Source organism: Ranitomeya variabilis, chromosome 4 (genome assembly GCF_051348905.1).
Source record: "Ranitomeya variabilis isolate aRanVar5 chromosome 4, aRanVar5.hap1, whole genome shotgun sequence".
NCBI classification, from domain to species: Eukaryota; Metazoa; Chordata; class Amphibia; order Anura; family Dendrobatidae; genus Ranitomeya; species Ranitomeya variabilis.
The window spans coordinates 427,248,588-427,270,100 of NC_135235.1; the positions used below are offsets into that span (position 1 = coordinate 427,248,588).

General features: G+C 43.1%; 1 protein-coding gene across 1 annotated transcript in view; it reads right to left on the bottom strand.

Moving 5' to 3' along the window:
* Positions 1-4,162: 4,162 nt before the first annotated feature.
* The window catches only part of UTP18 (UTP18 small subunit processome component), a 42,618-nt gene continuing 25,267 nt past the window's right edge, over positions 4,163-21,513 (bottom strand). Inside the window, exons 9-15 of the mRNA XM_077251364.1 lie at positions 13,895-13,995; positions 12,288-12,378; positions 10,150-10,273; positions 7,616-7,790; positions 5,029-5,174; positions 4,894-4,934; positions 4,163-4,344 (exon numbers count right to left, since the gene is read on the bottom strand). Of these exons, the coding sequence (XP_077107479.1) occupies positions 4,910-4,934; positions 5,029-5,174; positions 7,616-7,790; positions 10,150-10,273; positions 12,288-12,378; positions 13,895-13,995 (662 nt within the window). The 3' untranslated portion in view covers positions 4,163-4,344; positions 4,894-4,909. The remainder of the gene's footprint in view (positions 4,345-4,893; positions 4,935-5,028; positions 5,175-7,615; positions 7,791-10,149; positions 10,274-12,287; positions 12,379-13,894; positions 13,996-21,513) is intronic.

Sequence of the window (21,513 nt, forward strand, 5' to 3'; positions counted from 1 at the left end):
GAATGAGGCAAAAACTACTAGAATTGCGAAACTGCCTACAAAGGAAAAAACAAAACAGATGTGCACATATAAAATAGTACTAACCCCTTACCGACATCTGCCGTACTTTTACAGCAGAGGTCAGATCCCCTGCTTTGATGTGGGCTCCGCCGCTGAGCCCACCTCAAAGCCAGGACATGTCAGCTGTTTTGAAATGAGCGCATCGCCGACCCTCGTCACATGATCGGGGGTCAGCGATGCGTCGGCATAGCAATCAGAGGTCTCCTTGAGACCTCTATAGTTGCTGATGCCGGCTTGCTGTGAGCACCACCCTGTGGTTGGCGCTCATAGCAAGCTTGTAATTCAGCTACATAGGAGCGATCCGATGATCGCTGCTATGTAGCAGAGCCGATCAGGCTATGCCAGCTTCTAGCCTCCCATGGAGGCTATTAAAGCATGGCAAAAGTAAAAAAAAAAAAAAAAAAGTTTAAAAAAAAAAAATGAAAAAAAATAAATAAATATTAAAGATTAAATCACCCCCCTTCCGCCCCATTCAAAATAAAAAAAAAAATAAAAAATAAAAACATACACATCTGGTATCGCCGCATTCAGAATCACCCAATCTATTTTATTAATAAAAAAAGGATTAACCTGATCACTAAACAGCCTAGCGAGAAAAAAATTTGAAAACGCCAGAATTATGTTTTTTTGGTCGTTGCGGCATTGCATTAAAATGTAATAACGGGCGATGAAAAGAGCATATCTGCACAAAAGTGGTATCATTAAAAACGTCACCTCAACACGCAAAAAACAAGCTCTCACCCGACCCAAGATCATGAAAAATGGAGACGCTACGGGTATTGGAAAATTGCTTTTTTTTTTTTTTTATAAGCAAAGTTTAGAATTTTTTTTTACCACTTAGATAAAACGTAACCTAGACATGTTTGGTGTCTATGAACTTGTAATGACCTGGAGAATCATAATGGCAGGTCAGTTTTAGCATTTAACGAACCTAGCAAAAAAGCCAAACAAAAAACAAGTGTGGGATTGCATTTTTTTTCAATTTTACTGCACTTGGAATTGTTTTCCCATTTTCTAGTACACAACATGCTAAAACCAATGATGTCATTGAAAAGTGCAACTTGTCCCGCAAAAAACAAGCCCTCACATGGCCATATTGACAGAAAAATAAAAAAGTTATTGCTTTGGGAAGAAGGGGAGCGAAAAACGAGAACCCAAAACCGGAAAAGGGCAAGGTCGTGAAGGGGTTAAAAAAAGGCACAGAGTAATGGATGGAATGCAAACAAAAAAAAAGCCACAAAACATTTGCCTGTGTTTGCTACTTTGAATTATCAGTGATCCTACAGTTTCATTGTACCATTTCTTCTTTCTTGGTATTCACATGATCTGTTCTGCTTTTTAGTTCTGTTTTATATTTGTGATTATGAATAAAACATTTACATATCGGTGTATGAAGTACTTTTTTGTAAGTTTATCAGTAGTATTTTTTGTGAGACTGCACCACTCCAGGGACATTATATATAAATCTAGCTCTATCTGTAGATATATCTATCCAACTATAGATATCTATATACATCTCTCGCGCTCTCTATAATATATATATATATATATATATATATATATATATATATATATATATATATATATATATATATATATATATATATATATACGGGACCCGTAGAAGCACAACCAGGTGCGAAACGGCCGTCGTCCATTTCCTCTGCTCACACGGGCTGAGGCCCCCTCTCTCTCTCCCCCGGCCATAACGGCCCTCTGGATGTTGTCTTGTGAATAAAGGAATCATTTTTGGAAACTGGTGAGTGCCCTCTCTGCATTTTCTTATGGGATATTCTATTTAAAAGACTATTTTCCAAGATGGAGCACCTGAAAGTTTCCTCTTTGAGTGGCTGAGTAGGATACACGTCTGTAATCCCCACTGTCAAGCCGGCATTTAGCAAGACAGTGCCGCCTGCGAGTTTTTTGTTCTTTGTTTGTGATATATATATATATATATATATAATCACCGGATCAATAAGCAGCTGGCATGGATCGGCATATCTGTGCCCCTATGGCCTGCAGCTGATCTTGATGTCTTGATGATTTTCATTTTAGAACTTTGTGTGGACTAGTATCTTCAGTGCAAAAAAGGACAAGGAGTCCTGGAAGTGATGATATGGCCCTATATAATCCCGATGTCAGCATAATTGAGTCTGTGGGTGATAACATGAAGAGAGAGATGGATTTGCACCAGCCTACATCCACAGAAGATCTGTGGTTAGTTCTCCAAGATGTTTGGAACAACCTCTCTGCGGAGTTCCTTCAAAATATCTATTTTATAAATACATACAGTACAGACCAAAAGTTTGGATACACCTTCTCATTTAAAGATTTTTCTGTATTTTCATGACTATGAAAATTGTACATTCACACTGAAGGCATCAAAACTATGAATTAACACATGTGGAATTATATACTTAAAAAAGTGTGAAACAACTGAAAATATGTCTTATATTCTAGGTTCTTCAAAGTAGCCACCTTTTGCTTTGATGACTGCTTTGCACACTCTTGGCATTCTCTTGATGACCTTCAAGAGGTAGTCACCGGGAATGGTTTTCACTTCACAGGTGTGCCCCGTCAGGTTTAATAAATGGGATTTCTTGCCTTATAAATGGGGTTGGGACCATCAGTTGTGTTGTGCAGAAGTCTGGTGGATACACAGCTGATAGTCCTACTGAATAGACTGTTAGAATTTGTATTATGATAAGAAAAAAGCAGCTAAGTAAAGAAAAACGAGTGGCCATCATTACCTTAAGAAATGAAGGTCAGTCAGTCCGAAAAATTGGGAAAACTTTGAAAGTGTCCCCAAGTGCAGTGGCAAAAACCATCAAGTGCTACAAAGAAACTGGCTCACATGAGGACCTCCCCAGGAAAGGAAGACCAAGAGTCACCTCTGCTTCTGAGGATAAGTTTATCCAAGTCACCAGCCTCAGAAGATACCACATGGCTACCACAGCATCCCCTTTTGAAAAAGCAGACCGCGAAACGTGTGTCAGGGGGTGGCGTGTGGAGCGTGGTGAGACATCCAGACTAGATGGGTAAGCTGCGATACATGGCAATAGCTGATTAGCTTGGTTGGCACTGTGGCACTTTAATTATTGATGTAGTTTGCACTGTTGCACCTTAACCAGCGATGTAGCTATGAGGATTAGGGTAACCGCCATACAGTGCCCCTAAACTATGGATCTTATAGTAGCAGCCCCTGTGATGTGATAGGTTCTCTGCCACTATCATTTGTTTCCTCCTTCACTTATCCTGTCATACATGTATTTGTATTTATTACTGTCAACTCATTTGAGATATACTTTTTGATAAATAAATAAAAACTATATATATTTTAAAGTAAAATGCGTATTGGGATTTATATACTCCGTTCTTTGGTTTCTTATATATTGGGGAGTATCCTATACTGTCCCAGAAGTGTGGACAGAAATATTGGGAGACACATAATAATTCTTTGCTCTCGGCCACAAGAGTATAATAACAATTTCTGTGAGTTTTGTGTTGAGTACCACAGCATCTTGCAGCGGCATGCTGTTCCATCCAGTTTGCTTTTAGTTGGACCATCATTTATGTTTCAACAGGACAATGACCCCAAACACACCTCCAGGCTGTGTAAGGGCTATTTGACCAAGAAGGAGAGTGATGGGGTGCTACGCCAGATGACCTGGCCTCCACAGTCACCAGACCTGAACCCAATTGAGATGGTTTGGGGTGAGCTGGACCGCAGAGTGAAGGCTAAAGGGCCAACAAGTGCTAAGCATCTCTGGGAACTCCTTCAAGATTGTTGGAAGACCATTCCCGGTGACTACCTCTTGAAGCTCATCAAGAGAATGCCAAGAGTGTGCAAAGCCGTCATCAAAGCAAAAGGTGTCTACTTTGAAGAACCTAGAATATAAGACATATTTTCAGTTGTTTCACACTTTTTTTGTTAAGTATATAATTCCACATGTGTTAATTCATAGTTTTGATGCCTTCAGTGTGAATGTACAATTTTCATAGTCATGAAAAAACAGAAAAATCTTTAAATGAGAAGGTGTGTCCAAACTTTTGGTCTGTACTGTATAAACACTGTACACAAAAAATATCAAGAAGGTAAAAATTACAAAAGAAAAATATTTATTTTGGAGAGAAAAGTACACTGACAATATGATACAAAATGTATTCTTCGATAAAGGGGGCAACTAGACTTAATTCAATGCTAAAAACATTGTGTGACATATTAAAGTGTGAACATCAAGTTTATGGAAGAATGGTCATCTTCTGCTCTGCCGTCCAATATACCTGCAAAATAAAAAATAAAAAACAGGTGACCCATCACCTGAGATTGAAAATCCACGCAGGAAAAGATTCAGAGATCTAATCAGAGTAGTGAGAGACGTTCGATTCGGGGTATAAGCGGTTCACAATTTTGTTCAGTTGATCTGCATTAATGAATAATGACCACTAGATGTCTCTATTGTACACAAAAATTAAAAAACTAAGTATTACACAGATGGACCCCAAAACTAAAATACCTGCATAATATTGTGGAAGTCTGATAATTAAACTTCTTACATACAACAAACTTTTTTTTATCAAGTTGGGATCTGTTTTGTGATCACTGAGCATTCGAGGGAGTGAAGCCACCAGCAATCAAACAGCAGTTAACCTGTGACTATGGAGTCCATTAAAGGGGCCACCATTTAAAAGAAATAAAAAGTGTAATCCTGCCACATAACTACTGTACGTTGGGGAGAATCTGTTTTCCTGCACCCTGATATATCTAAAACAAATGAGTTTCGGAAAGGCCAATATTGAAAAATAAAAAAAACAACAGTGCAGCTTTCTTACCATTCATTCTTCATAATTAGAAATCAGAGTAATGTTTTAACCTATGAAAAAGAACAAGATGTTACAGCATTCCTGTGTATAACATTGCTAGGTTTAGGCCGCCAACATTTTGTCTTGTGACTTATGACTTCTTACCTGTACAGTAAGGCTTCACCTTTGTGGTTTCCTATGGAAAAGAAGCCGCTATGAGGGGAGAAATCCATTGCTCGGGGAAAGTGGATTATTTTCTTTTTCACTTGTGCGGGAAAATTTGAAAAAACAGTAAATGAAGGTATATGAACCTAATGATAAAAAATGTAAAATGAAGTATGTTAGCAATACAAAAAATGTTTAAATGAGCCTTTAAAATCGATAGCTTATATTTAGAATAGATAACACAGAATCAATGGGGATCCTGCCCTTGGAACAATCTGTAAACCAAAAAAAAAAAAAAAAAGGGGCCATGGTGATTCTTAATTGGGTTTTTTAAGAGGAAACCGTCAGCAGGACTTCACCATTCACCAGTGCATGTAGCTCTTTTAATGACAAGTCCAGCAATACCTTTACATGGCCAGTCCGTTACAGTTAGTGAGAAATCAGTGCTTGAATTGATATGCAAATGAGGGTGAAGATATGTAAATCTGATGTCACTCCAGCTCTATTCCCTTCCCACCGCTGCCTTCTCCTGTCTGACCGACGACTTTGTTTTGCCTGAAGTCAAAGAGCACATAAGCAACCAGTCAAGGAGGAGATGGAGCTGGGCAAGGAATAGAACTGGAGTGACATAGGCTTCAGATCTACCATAGCCCTTAGGCCAATTTGCATATCAATTAAAATTATGATTTCTCCGCAATGGAGGAATGGACTCACCATGTAACAGTATTACTGGACCTGGCTTTGAAAAGGCTACATGCACATATAAAATAGTTTGAGGTGTCAAATCCTGCTGACAAGATTCCCATAAGCTACAACACCTGAAATACAAGCGCAGCTGTGCCTTGTACTGCAGCTTAGCTCTGTTTACCTACATGGGCTGAGCTGCGCTACCAGGTACAGTGAAACTCATATGTAGTGTGCTTAGCCAGAATAAGCAATGAAGGGGTTGGATACTGCATACTGCTCAATACCACTGATATGAGGAAAATGAACGAATGAATGAAAAATACATTTTCAGTCCGCTATTTTACTTTAAAAGGGGTTTTATGGAACAATTTAATTTTTCTCTATTGGTCTAAGAACTGACAGTTGGTAACTACCTGCCTGTCCAACGCAAGGTCAAAGTAATGACTGGCGATTCTGATTCTTCACATCAACAGAACAGATCTTTGATGGGGCATGACTGCCAACGTCATGCAGATTGACAGCTGGCTCCCCACAGTTTATGCACCGGGAAGCCAGCTGTCAATCAGCATAACATCAGCAGCCATGTCAACAGAGCAGAGCAGATGGGAAACAGCTGCTTTTCAAAGTGATGTCACCGGAAGCTGCAGAATGGCCTGCAGGAGAGGTCTGTGACTGTTTAGAACCAGAAGAGATCTGTGCTGGGCACAACAGGCAGGAAGTTAACTACCTAAGTTCTTAGGACCAAAAGGAAGAAAAAATAGTCCTAGATACCCTTTTAAGGATTAGCTTTTAAACAGTTTATGTCAAATAATCTATCAAAACGCTCTTGCTCTAAGGGTATGTTCTCACGGTCAGTGATCAGCAGCACTTTGGATGCAGCACATGTCTGCTCCCTTCCAAAGTGCTGCCGGCTTTTGTACGTGCGGTGATTCCGGATGTGTTCATTGAACCATGTGGAATCACCGCGTCCAATACACTGTCATATATATCTTGCGGAGACGCTCAGTCTCTGCAAGATAAATAGACATGCTGCAGTCTGGAAAGACGCGCCGCATGTCCGTCTCTGCAGGGAAGCTGGAGGCGTCTGTGCACGCATAGTGGAGATGGGATTTCTTGAAAAGTCTGGCCGCTGTAGGTTGGACGCTGCGGATGTACGCAGCATCCAACCGTAGCGTTTACGGGCCATGAGAACATACCCTAAAGCTAATAGATGACAGACTTGGCATCACACAATTCAAAAAAGGCATACTTAGACATGGATTTACTAAAAGGGACAACCCTTTTAACCTCTGTAACACCCCCACCATATCTACTGAAACACATTGCAGCAATTCATCTTTATTTCCCAGTTGTCATTATGTGTCTATTATGGCACTTGGTGTTAAGGAACACTAAACCTATAAGAGAATGACAATAGTACACTGCATAGAAGATTGTTTGGCAGCAATTTGCAGGTGGGCTTAGAGAAAGGCTGGTGGGCCAGATTGCCGCTGCAGATAGAGGGCAGCTCTCACAACAGGTTAACTTCCAGAAAGGAACCAAGCAAATCTGATGTCAGTTTAAATGATAAGGAGACAAAATGGACATATTGTAAGATACCCATATACTTTTCAACCCAGTCATTGTTTTCCTCTGAGTCTAGTGTTTACAAGGCAGCCATGAATGGGGCTACTAGCCGTGGCCTACCTGCTCCAACAGCGGCGGTGCTGAGACCTAATATCAGCACAGTCTTTGAAGGCATCTTAGGTTACCCACGCCCCATAAAGGATGTGCAGGATGATGCCTGTGTGTGAAAGTATCAGCTATGCAGACTCTCTCTATTTTCCCAAACACTATTTTTTGCAAAGAAATGAAACACACTGATAAAAAAAAAAAAATTTTAAATAATGACAGCCCTTACCAGTTTAACAGCATCAGCTGTTTGGCTGGAGGCAACTGCCAAAATTTCTGAACATGGATTAAATACTTGTGTAGAGGCTGCTGTTACTAGGTTCATTACAGACTTTAGAGGTTTCGGGGCCGAACTCTGCAGACAGTCGTCATATCCGTACACATTCACAACACCAGATTCAGAGCTGAAACATGACAATTACAGCAAGTTACCAAAATGCGGAACGAAGAAAGCGTTAAGCTGCATTTTCCTACTTACAGGACTATTTTCTACAGCTGGTGAAATAAGGTACACAAAAAAATTACTCTTGAAACTACTGTACTGTATGTTTCATATTTACATACAAAATGAAAAGATTGTGAGTCCGCAGATAAAAAGGATTCTGCATTATTAACACTACAGACTGGACACGCTTCTGTTTCCACCTAAGAGGACGGAGTCCAACAAACCAGTCCAAAGGGATAGTCCGCCCCACTGTCCTGAATGGCTCTGTCTGACCCCATTTTTTCAGGGATTTACTCAGAATTTAAGATGCAAGTGCTCAGCGTAGAGCACAGTATAAATGAGAGCAGTCTTATTTTTACAAAAAAAAGTCAAATGACAATAGGAATTAACTGTAAGCGCATGACTTTGCATACTTTTCTTACATCGTATGCACAAAATTTCGATGCCATAGGCTAGGATCACGTTACATTTTTGCAATCTGTCAAAAGGCTGTGTTTTTATCCCCAAGATTAGAGGGAGGGAAAAAACAACTTTATTTGGCACATTGGTTGAAGAGCAATGGACACATCATAGGTGTATAATTAAAGAAAACCACATTTTTTTAGCTTACAAACAATAGAACTGCACTGGATGGGTGGGAAAAAAATAAATACAACTATACTTTATGAAAAGATAAGTTTAGCAGCAGAGAACGCCCTGAAAAACTCTATAGAGTATTGTGGATCAAGCCGGACTCTGCAGCACAATCAAATGAGGCTTAATTCAGGATTCCACAGTGTAATCATCACATAAATGACCAATGAAACCATCCGTGTCTATAGCAGATCTAGGTTTAGGTTGCTGTGGAGTAATGCAACTCAATCTCATAAGCAGGACACTAATCTGCTGTGACTGCATGAACAGTGTATAGCACAAAGCACGAAATAAAACTAAAAATTTTTTTTTGTTAAAGTAAACCTATGTAATTTCATCATGTTGCCACTGGATTTATCAATGTGATACAAAAGGAAGCCTAAATATTGGGCAGCACGGTGGCGCAGTGGTTAGCACAGCAGCCTTGCCGCGCTGGAGTCCTGGGTTCAAACCCCACCAAGGACATCTGCAAAGAGTTTGTATGTTCTCTCCGTGTTTGCATGGGTTTCCTCCGGGTACTCCGGTTTCCTCCCACATTCCAAAAGACATACTGATAGGGAATTTAGATTGTGAGCCCCAAGGGGACAGCGATGATAATGTGTGTAACCTGTAAAGCGCTGCGGAATATGTTAGCGCTATATAAAAATAAAGATTATTATTTTTAAATATTGTTTGATGTGGCTTCTTGGTATATCAGTACAGTAGACTCCATTAAAAAACAAAACAAAACAAACACATATTGGAGATGTGCAGATAGCTTCATGCATCCCCGCTCTACAGTCCGGGACAGTGCCCTCTGGTCATGAATAGTAAATATGCTTATTTCCTTAACGTCCAAGATCACAAGTTCAGCTTACAAGTGGCCAAGCTGGCGAGACTTCACCATTGTGTCGGGGAATCCTGACAGTAAGGGTGCTTTCACATTGCGTTCGGTGCCCCCGTTGGGTCATACTTCCAAAATCACCAGCAAAGCGGGATCCGGACGCATGCGGCATTGGGGCCATCGACTGTAATTGCAGAGTGAACGTGATCTCTGCCATGCACATTTTTGGGGAGTGTACACCAACAGGATGCGGACACTCAACGCAGTCTACTATGCCTGAGTGTCCGCCTCCTGTAGGTGTACACCTCCAAAAACAATGCACGGCAGAGAGCAAGTTTACTCTGCCGGCACCATCATAGTCTACAGCCCTGTCGGCGCATGTGTCCGAATCCAGGTAAGCGGGGGATTCCAGACGTATGCCCCGACAGGGACACAGAATGCAATGTGAAAGCACCCTAAGCTAGTCCACAAACAGAAAGCAGACATTAACCGTGGTTGCATGCTCATCTTTAGTACATGTATTTGATTCACTAAAAAAAGTTCAAGACGGGCCTGGATATTTAAAAAAAATAAATAAAATAGGACATTGTGAGCACTAGATTCCGTGATAGGACGATTCAGAATGCATTATGTGGAGTCGGGAAGGAATTTTTCTCCTAATATGGGGTCACTTAGCATCTTCCCAATACGGTTTGTGCTGTCCTCTGGATCAACATGTTAGACCAAAGGTTGAACTTGATGGATTTATATCTATGTCAACCTTAAAACGATATAGTACCTTTCAGTGGGATACAAAGGCATGGTATGAATTAAGCATGAAAGGTTAATACGCCATACAAGTGTTTGCCGACAGTACACTTACCCACAAGACACGTATCGGCCGTCTTTAGATACAGCAAGAGAGGTCCCACATAAGCTGCCATCATCAATAAACTTGTTGAGACACCGCCTGCTTTTTACATCCCACACGTACACATGACCTTCATCTAAAGTAAATCAGGTATAGCAGTGAGGTGGACGGCCGATCACCTAATTTATGCATAGAAAGAGGTCTGTAACACGAGATGTCTAAGGAGGTTACACTGGGGTTTGCCCATGGAAATGATGAAGGAACAGAGGGAAGCCATATGTACAGCACTATCTTTTCGCCTTCGCATTGCTGTAGGAGTGGTCAATGCAAATATGGTACATTTTATGCCAAGAATGAGACTGATTCTGAGTGGTCTTCATAACACTTGTTAAGGCGAGAAACCTTGGATTTCAATTGCTGATAAGACTAGATAGGGGTTGTTTATACACTATAATCATAATGACAGTCTGCATACAAAGAAAACAGTAAGAAATTCTTTTACGTGAGGTCAGACAAAAAAACAAGACTTAGCAATGTTTCATTTTTTATGTTTTTTTTGCGTTGAAAGCACAAAAGAGGTGTAGATATCCTTTGATGTAAAATTCTTACTGTAATGGTATTGATAAAACAAAGGGCTTTGGGGTCCAATTAGTCCAGGAGAGTCACTGTTGGGGCAATGACTTATGATCTTTTAGCAGCTTTACTGAGTGAAGTTAAAGAGGTATTCTCATCTCCAAGATCCTATCCCAACATGTAGGAGGTGAAATAATAAGATTAGCAAAGACCTCTAATTAGAAATGTAGTATAGTTTTTCTGATTTGCTATGTCTCTTTCCTCATCCTATAAAAAAAAAACCTGACCAGCACCTCCCAAGTGTGAATAGGTGCAAGCTGTGGTGACTGCAAAATATGTATAAAAAAGCACAGCAGCACTCTGAAAGCCAAGACATATAGTGTCAATGAAACTAACTTCCAACCATATTGTCCCTCAGCAAGATGTACTTACAAAAAAAAGCAAAGGTTCTCAGTGCATAAATTGGCCAGTTCATGTGTGCCCATCAACCACGGCAAGGTGACAATTGTCTGATGGATCCTATCATAAGCTTTTCCTATCCTACAGTACACGCCACTTTCAGGCTAAAAAGCCTACAATAATGGACAAACATGTCTCTCTTGGGCTGCAAGACTACAATTGGTTGAGAACACCTGCAGTTCAATGGGAGGAGTGCAGTGTCAGAGCAGAGGGAGCCACACCCTTCCTCATCATAGATATCCATGGTAACGACCACTGACATAGTGACAGTTAGCTAGTTGCTAAATGGTCGTAACCATGGATCTGTAAGTTCTTGCAATGCCTGCACATGAGGAAAGACATAGCGAAACAGAAAAACTATACTACATTTCTAATTGGAGATATTTGCTATTATTATTACTCCTACTACATATTGGGATAGGATCTAGGAGATGGGAAGACCCCTTTAACTAGACATACTTTCAACACATTAGATTATAGGAATTTGTGCAAACTCACTTTGAAGGGAACCTGTCAGACTGCACAACAGATAGGCAGTATGAAACGAAGCATGGCTGCATGAACCTTTAATATAATTTCATCACTTATCGCATTCTTTCAGAGCACCTTTAAAAAAAAAATTGTCCCCGTCATGCAACTAAAATGGCAGCTCCACCTTGTCAAGTAACAGGACAAGATATAGTCTTAAGAAACACACCTCTCAAGACTCATGTCAACTGACGAGGAGCTTTATCATAAGCACTCCTACGTCTCATCTTAGCAGAAGGACTGTTGTATCAGAAGAAATAATGCTTTTTCTCGGCTGACTGGACACGCAGGATTGAGGCTGGAAAAAAAATCATTTGTGCTCAGTCAGCCAAGGAGAAGATTTATTTCTTCTCCTGTAATAGCCCTTCTCTGGCAGCTCAGTGGTATATGTACTTATGATACAGCCCCTCTGACAGTTGAGACACAGCTCTCGGGAGCAGTGTTTCTTCAGATTGCTGCAACTCATCCTGACACACGACTAGGACGGGCTGCTGCTTGAATTATGTGGTGTGGGCCATTTTATCACATTATTAGAGAACCCATTTAAGTAATAAAAAAATAAACAGTCATTGTATTTACAAATCCTTTACCGCAATTTGAGAAGATTTTACTGTTGTCTGAAGAAAATACAGCTTGTACATACTCCGCGTTCATCTTCATACTTCCAATCAGCTCTTTGGTCTAATGAAAAAAAAAATGACCTGTTTGCATACTGTATACGCAGTAATCAACAGAGCAAAGGATCTGTCCATCTTTGCAGAACAGCTTGAGAAATCATCATTGTTTTACATGGTCTCCATCCCACATATTTAGTCATGTTGAGTCTAGGCAAGGACCCATTTTATCTGCCTAGGGTATGTAAAACACTGAAACAGCAACCACTTGGAAAACGCAGTACTTGACAGCTGAAGTATTCTCGAATACTGTCACCATTTATGGTAAATTTATGTAAATGAGAATTCTGGACTAGTCTTCTATTCCACCTAAAAATGTATGAATACATTCACATCTGAGTGCCACTGGTTTGGGGTATGTCTGTACACCGACTGACGCTGCCCAATCAGTGCTGACTATATTGAGACGCAACCCTTTAGCAAGGTGAATAAAATACCTTGTCAATTTATTCCTAAATTTCCAGGAGGAAAAAACAGAGGAATCACACAACACAAATTCTAAGAAAAGATTCTTAAAAATTTGTTACGTAATTACTACAACAGACATATCAAGATAGTGTTCAGCTACTTTTTAAAGCAGTCCAGTGGTCAATCACATAAAAAAAAAAAAAAAAAAACGGTTCCCCCAAGATAAGTGGATAACAGGTTGTTTCACGGCAGACATCACCAGTGATTACAAATTTAAAGGGACTGTCAGCATATGACTTCACACCAAGTACAGGCGTTCGGCGCTTCACAGCAGGGCCAATCATTTATATACACCTTCCTACCTGCTTGGTTTCCATCTATCACCTACCTTTTCTGGCTCTATGAAGCCAGAACTGTCAATCAAATAAGAGGGCAGGCGAGGAGATACAGGGAAAACAAGTAGGTCGCAAGGTGTATTTAAATGTTAGTTTGAACAATGTCCTGCCGCTCGGTGCTCCATGGCATTTCCAGAGTCCCTTTAACTTGAAGGGAAATGGGGACACATGTAAAATGAAGAATTCTACATAGCCCAATGATAGTAATGGGCTATCAGGTATATGCATATGGCAGGTCCCTAAACTGAGAAATTCCCTTTGTGAATGGGGTACTCAATTAAGAATTTCTAAAAATGCATTTAAAAAAAAGAATTTCACATATTCAACATCCCTTTTAAAATCAGAGATTTTAAACTAGTCCGGGCTTTTCAAATTTTGCCTCCTCAGGAAGCCTAATGCCCAGACTCATCATCTGTCCATAGCAAAATGAAAATATCTAATTTTGTTTCTTGAATCCAGTAGAACGTTACAATAAGTACAGAATGAGTCAATTATATGGTTAACAAGAGAATACTGCAGTCATAGCACCATATTGTCACTGCCTCACCAACAACTAGCTGGTGCCTCATCCTGACCCAACCTCACTGTTTGGGACGCAATCAGGTTACTGGGTTATTTTTTATTTTAAACATTTTGCTCATAGAAATAAAAGATATCATTAGTGAATAACCAGGGCCAACAAGAAGAGGATTTTTAATTTGCTTTGGATTAAAATATTACCTTCATGGAAAGCATATGTAAATATCCAGAGGAACCTCCAAGTAAAAGCAATGATCCATCTGGAGACACTTCAAAATGTTTTATGCACTTTTCCTCCAAGCCTGAAACAGCAATATATTAAGTAGAAAATTTAAAAAAATAAATAAATAAATCACATACATATTAACACAAAAACACCCTGTAAGACACAAAAAATATTATACACACAGCCATATTATATACACATATATCTTGCAAAAATTGTTTAATATCTATTTGCTTTCATGGGCTCAGTCTAGTGATCCTTTGTGTCATGGGATTACACTATCTATATATAATGTAGCCACAAAGGGAAGAGTCATCCCATGAGTAAAAATAGGGATATTTGTGTACTCACAGTAAAATCCTTTTCTCCGAGCCAATCATTGGGGGACACAGACCATGGGTGTATGTTGCTGCCACCAGGAGGCTGACACTAAGTATTACAAAAAAAGTTAGCTCCTCCCCTGCAGTATACACCCTCATGCTGGCTCCCAGAGAACCAGTTCAGTGCAAAAGCAGTAGGAGATCAATAATAACAGAGTATAACATGTCAAATTACAGAACAAGCACAGAGCCATTAACAGGGTGGGTGCTGTGTCCCCCAATGATTGGCTCGGAGAAAAGGATTTTACGGTGAGTACACAAAAATCCCTATTTCTCCTTCGCTTCATTGGGGGACACAGACCATGGGACGTCCCAAAGCAGTCCCTGGGTGGGGACAACATAACAGATCAGGCCCTGCGTAACCGCTATCTAAGAATGCGCTACCGGGGCCTGCGGAGTCCACCTGCCCAGACTCACATCTGCGGAAGTCTGGGTGTGAATATTTTAGTGCTTCAAGAATGTGTGTGGACTGGATGAAACTGCAACCTTGTCGGCCTGCTCTGCCGACACCTGGTGTCTAATGGCCCAAGAAACCACTATTGACAAAGTGGGGAGTGCCCTGATCCCCACTGGGATAGGCTGACCTCTGACGCGGAAGGACCCCTAGATGGAATAATGAATCCACCAGGCCAACATGACCGACGAAGCGGCTAAACCCTTCCTGCAACCATCAGGAAGCCCAAATAAAGTGTCCAACCTTTTGAAGGACACCGTGCTTGATACGTACCTTCTCAGAGCACTCACCTTGTCCAGAGTATGGGGAACCCATTCCGTTTTGTGGACTGGTGCTGAACAAGACGAGGGAAGAATGATGTCCTCGTAACAGAGAGCGTACGATACCACATTGGTAACAAAGGATGAGGACAACCTTGCCTTGATGGTAATAAAGAAAAAAGAGTCTGAAAGGACAGAGCGGCTAGCTCCGAAGACTCGCCTAAATGACGTGACCGCAGAGAAAAAGGCGACCTTCCATGACAGTAAAGTCTGTCCGGATCAAAAGTAGTCTACTGTAAGACCCCCCCAGGACCATTAAGGTCCCAAAGATCTAAGGGTAGGCGATAGGGAAGAACCACATGGGAAAACTCCCTGCGAGAAAGTCCCTATTTGCAGTTTTGTTGCAGTAAGACCGAAAAGGCTAAAATCTAGACTTATAGCGAGCTGAGCGCCCGGCCTGAATCTAGATTGTTTTGAAGGAAAGCTAAAAAAGGGGGAAAGGCGTCCGTGATCTCTGCCCCAAGCAAAATGCGTACCGAGGCGGGCTTACAAGCACTATTCGCTGACAACTTGTTGTGAGAGTCCCGCCTGGGTCAGAACCAGTTCCTGGAGAGCAGATCTGGACGATCAGACAACCGCCAGAGAAAATCGGCGACAAGTTGTACTAGCTCCGCTGACAAAACTGGACGTGGTCATTGCAGATCGCGCCCAGGGATCACTGGGACCCTTTCCACCTCCTAAAGACTCTCTGAAGCCTGCCGTCCAGAGTTCTACTCCTGGGATGTGTACTGCCGAGATCACCGAGTGATTGATCTTGGCCCATCGGAGAATATGAGGTACCTCGGCAATGGTCACCTGGCCACAGTTACCTCCTAGATCATTAACGTATGGCACAGCCGTAGTGTTATCCGATTGAATTCGGATGGGGTGACCCTCTAAGAAGGCAGTGGACCTGCTGTAGGACTAGTCGTACCGTTTGGATCCCCAGAACAATGATCGGGAGACTGGATTCCCGAGATGACCGGAGGGCTTTGAGCAGTGTGGTGACGCTCCCCAGGCCAGAAGACTGGCATCGGTAGTCACTAATAATCATTGAACCGGGAGAAAGGATCTCCCCTGGATGAGGAAGGAGCTCAGACACTACCCTCTGAAAGCCTGCCTAACCTGCAGAAAGCAAGAGGAGTGAAGGGAACTGCTTCCATTGCTGCCACCATTTTTCCTCAGAACCCTTATAGCAAATCGAATGGAATGAGAAATGAGGGGAGTGAGTGACCAAGTGCCGAGAACCCCATTTTTTTTTTTTATCTAACAGCGACTCTTCAAATTCCAGGCTGTCAAATGCAGCCCGGAATTCTGAGGGTGACTGAAGGGACCATGGGTTAGAAGGTCCTGGTCTTCCGGGAGTACCCATGGGTCCGTCACTGACATCATCCTTAGCCAGTAAAACCATGGTCTTTTTGGCCAAAAGGGAGCTATTACAATCACCCTGGCCTTGTCCTCTCTGATCTTCTTCAGAACTGCTGGTATGAGACATAATCGGTGGGAAGGCATACAAGAGTCCTGATGTCCATTCTATCCTGCTAACGGCCTGTCTGCTGGGTTTAGGGAGCAGAACTTCTGAACCTTTTTGTTGGCTTTTGAGGCAAAGAGGTCTACACTGGGTCTTTCCCACATGTGCACTCTCTGTTGAAAAATGGACTTTTTTATGGACCATTCTCCTTGCCTTATATGGTTCCTGCTTAGAAAGTCTGCCTTCAGGTTGTCTGCACCTCGGACATGCAGGGCCGATAATGAGAGGAAATGCTGTTCTGCAAGAGCCATGAGTCTTTTGGTTATCTGCATCAATGATCGAAAACGGGTGCCCCCCTGGTGGTTTACATATGCGACCGCTGTTCGATTGTCTGATAGGACTCTCAAGTGATGCCCTGTTAAGTGTGGAAGTAATCCCCTTAGCACTTTTTCGATTGCTAGAAGTTCCCAATCGTTTGATAGATTTCTTTCCTTCTGAGCCCAGGGATCCTGGATCCATAGTGTGTCTAGATGAGCTCCCCACCCCCAAGGACTGGCATCCGTCATGACTACTCTTCTGGAGGCTGTGTATGTCCCGGGGACTCCTCTCAGAGATGACTATCTGTAACCACCATCTGAGTGACTGGAGTAGAGACCGGGAGGGTGCGCTTCCGTTCTAACTGCCCCTGAAGTTCCAGGTCGTTCTGCAGCACACACCATTGCAGTTCTCTTGTTCTCTGGGCCCATTTTACCGCTGGTATGCATGTTAGGGATCCTAACACCGACATGGCTCTTCTTAAAGTCATCTCTGGCTTTTTTTACTGTTACAATTATCTGTTTGATTTTTTTTCCTTTCTCTTCTGGGAGGCGACACTCCTGCGCCACCGAGTCCACCGTTATCCCCAAGAAATTCTGAATCATTGCTGGTTCCAGCTTAGATTTTTTGAGGTTCAGCTGCCATCCTAGCGTCTGTAGTGTGGCTATCACTATTCTGACTTGCTCTTGACAGTAAGAAAGATCTCTCCCCACTATCAAGAAGTCGTCCAAATAAGGTATTATCAAAGTATTTTTCTCTCTGAGATGTGCTGTGACCTCTGCAATCAACTTTGTAAATACTCGTGGGGCTATCGCTATTCCAAAGGGCAGAGCCCTGTACTGAAAGTGACATAACTGTGACCCCATCTGAACTGCCACCCTGAGAAATTTGCGATCTTGTTGTCTGATCGGAGCATCCCTGAGGACTAGGACTGCCATGTAATACCGAGGATAGAGGAGTTTCACTGTTGATCTTATCGTCTTCATTTTGAATGATGGGACTATTCGATATCTCTCGAGGCCTTTCAAATTTATAATTGTCCTCCAAGAATTGTCCGGTTTCTTTATAAGAAAAAGGAAGGAATTAAAACCTTCCATTTTTTCCTGCACCAGAACCTCTTCCAAGACATGTTTGTCCAGGAGTGATGCTACTTCCTCCTACAGACTCCTTTGTATTTCCTGTGAGGACTGTACTGGAGTCTGCATGTACCTTCTTGGTGGCCAGTGGTGGAACTTTATCTTTAGGCCTGAACCCATAATTTGTCGGATCCAAGCGCTGGATGAGATCCTTTCCCAGGCTGGGAGGAAGTGAGAGAGCCTCCCTCCCACCTGAGAAGGACCGTCACTGGGAGGGTTTCTTGGTGTCTTTGGAGGGCTTACCAAAGTAGAAGCCTTTCCCTCCCCTGGATCGCTTGTCAAAGTTGCTTCTGTCTCGATCTTTGTACTGCTGTCTTCTGAACTTTCGGCCCCTCTGAAAGGAGCGCCAAAAGGCCTGGAATGGCTGTTTTGGGAAATTCTTCTTCTTGTCGCCGGCTTTCTCCAACACCTCATCTAATGCCGGTCCAAACAGGAAATTCCCTTCACATGGCAGAGAGCAAAATTTCATCTTTGCCTGTGTGTCCCCCTGCCAGCAATTAAGCAATATCACACGGTGTCCTGTATTGGCCAATGCTGCGGATTTCGCTGCCAGTCTAGCTGAAGCCTCAACTAGAAATACTGCCGCTGCTCTTATGGCTGGAATTGCTTCTAGGACAGTCTCCCTGGGAATTTTTTGTTCTAGCTGATCCTCCAGGTTATCTACCCTTATCTTTAGGGATCTAGCTACACAAGTAGCAGTGATAGCTGGCCTTAATGCCCCCGCCGAGGCCTCCCAGGCTGTTTTCAGGCAACTATCTGTTTTTCTGTCTAGAGGTTTCTTCAGAGAACCTAAATCCTCAAAGGGCAAGGAGGATTTTCTGGTGACCTTTGAAATCGCTACATCAATTTTTGGAGCTCTATCCCAAGATGAGGATGCCTCTTCTTCAAAAGGGTATCTCCTCTACAGGGAGTTGATTATCTGGGACTTCTTCTCTGGTTTTTGCCATTCCCTCCTAATAAACCCTAGTAGTTGTTCGTTAATAGGGAAGGATCTTCGTTTTTTCTTTTGCAGACCACTGAACATGAGTTCTTGGGCTGTCTTTTGCTTTTTCCTCTACCAGCCCCATGGTAGAGAGGACAGCTTTTATAAGCTTGTCTGAAGCCGCCACTGGGAATGTATCTTCCTCATCTGAGCTACTTTCTGAGTAACGCTATATATCCGAGTCTTCCTCGGATTCCGAAGAGTCCCTGTGAGATGCTACTGAGGGGCTGGATCTGTCCCTAGATCTGGTATCTGTGTCGACTGTCTAACGCTTTTACCGACTTACAGACTTCTGACTGGATTAGTGATCTCAGGTTCTCCGTAAAGGAGGGTGTTTCCTCTGTTACTGTTTTGTTAATACAATCCTGACACAGATTTTTATTCCAGGATGCTTTTAAAGGGTTTTTGCACAAGGGACATTCCTTATTCTTAGTTTTTGATTTATACTTTTTGGGGACCTCCTATACTCCACCCCCCAATATATGTAAGAAAAGAGGGGAGAGATGGAGACAAGAGAGGAGAAAAGAACAGACATTAGCGTGCTGGACTTTCTCGAAGTTCACTCACCACTCGGACGCTTAAAAGTACGGGTACCGGGTCCGAAGGTTGACTGGTTTTTCCAAAGTCTCCCAGTAAGACCAAAGATTCCTCCTTGGCATGACGATACGTCCGCACGCTGCCTGAGCGGCTTCCTCTGCTGCCATGGTGTATCTGGCTCTTCTCACTTGAGCGAGACCCCCTCACCTGCACCTCTTGCTGTGGCTGTAAATGTTCCGGTGAAAAACTCTCCATCCTACGAACTGCCTTGTGACAAGAGCAGTCACATTCAACCTGGAATGGTTAGTGACGAACGGCAGTACTTCTGACTGCCTATAAATAACAGCGTTTCCTCCCATTTTTTTTAAATTAGATTGATCACCTGGTTGATCCTGCCTCTATTGGCCACCGCCATTCTCCCTGCAGCTGGACCCGCAGTGCCTTTAGGGATCCTGCTCCCTGTCCGGGCCGTTCCGGACCCCGCAATCTCCTGCTATCTCTGATACTTTTCTGGAGCCTCTATGTCCGTCCATTGGACAGCGTCTTCTCCTATCGCTCGTCATTCTAAAGTGAGGTTTGATAAAGACCAAGGGGTCGAAACGTTACCTCAATTCTTTACTGATCACTGTGGTGCTATTCAAATAAATATTTCACGTTTTGACGCAATCTGATAATATTTCCTGAGTGCGGTTGTTTGCCTGAATTTATCAGTTTACTGGATCCTATCCAGGTTCAACCTGCACCAGCCTCACGCTTGCAGAGTGCACGCCTTTCCTCTCCGAACCAGTCTATTGGCCACTTAGCGCCCCGAAGCCTGCGCAGTGTAATTAAGTCTGTGCACGCACCCGGCAACCACTTCCGGTGCGCGATTCCTCCGGCCCTCCTTCCCCCTTCGTCCAACTGCAGTCGTCCCCCAGGTGCCCTGCGCACACAAGCAGCACACTATTTCCGGTCATGCGTCGCCGGCTGAGGAGGAAGTACACCGTGCCCCGGAATGTGACCATGACACGGGGCCGGATCTCAGGGAGGCAGCGCGGCTCTTACCCTGCGTTCCAGCATCCTAATGTTCCGCAGCACTGCCTCCTCCACACACCGCTCCATCTTTCTCTCTGGCGGGAACACCGCGCCTTGCAGGTACTGACGGGGGGGGGGGGGGGGGGGGGGACGGACGACGGCTGCATCCCGTGCTCGACAGGGAGGGCGCAAATACCTCCGAGGAGCCTTATCTAGCCTGGGCACCGATGTGCCTCACAGGCTGCACCGTAGGTTAACAGGGAGGGCACCATACAGTGACCTCCGTAGACCAAACAAAAAGTAGCAGGTTTTGTGATATCAGGGGGGAATCACTATATGTGGTGTGGCACCCTAGGCTTTATCTTCACCCGGGCATTGCCTCACGGGCTGTGGCCAAGCTTCGCTAAGGGGGGGCATGGATACACATGGCCCCCCAAGGCCACTACCGGCACCTGGTAACGGATGCAGCAAACTAAAGTCTGCCCAAATCCATCCGACCCAGGCCCGGGCAACCTCTTCTGTCCAGATCTTCCATCTTGAGGGATCCTCATCAAGGACAGGAAACCAACTGATGCGGAGAGGAGCCGCCACTTTTATCTTTAAGGTTTCATGTTCTTGAAGGGCGGATCCCCTTTCTCGTGGTGCCGTCATGTATGATGGAAAAAAAAAGTCTCTTACTATCGCCGCTCTCTTTTGACGGTGCAGAGTTAAAATGATGAACCCTTGATCCACCATCCTCTTAAGACAGTGTTCCCCAACTCCGGTCCTCAAAAGCCACCAACAGATCATGTTTTCAGGATTTCCTTAGTATTGCACAGGTGATTGAATGCTTGCCAGTCCAGTTGATGCAATTATCACTTGTGCAATACTAAGGAAATCCTGAAAACGTGACCTGTTGGTGGCTCTTGAGGAGTGGAGTTGGGGAACACTGTCTCAAAAGGAAGTGGAGAGGGATCGTCTGCCTTCTTGCATCATCTTCTAAATAGTGGTGATGCAGAGGGGGCTG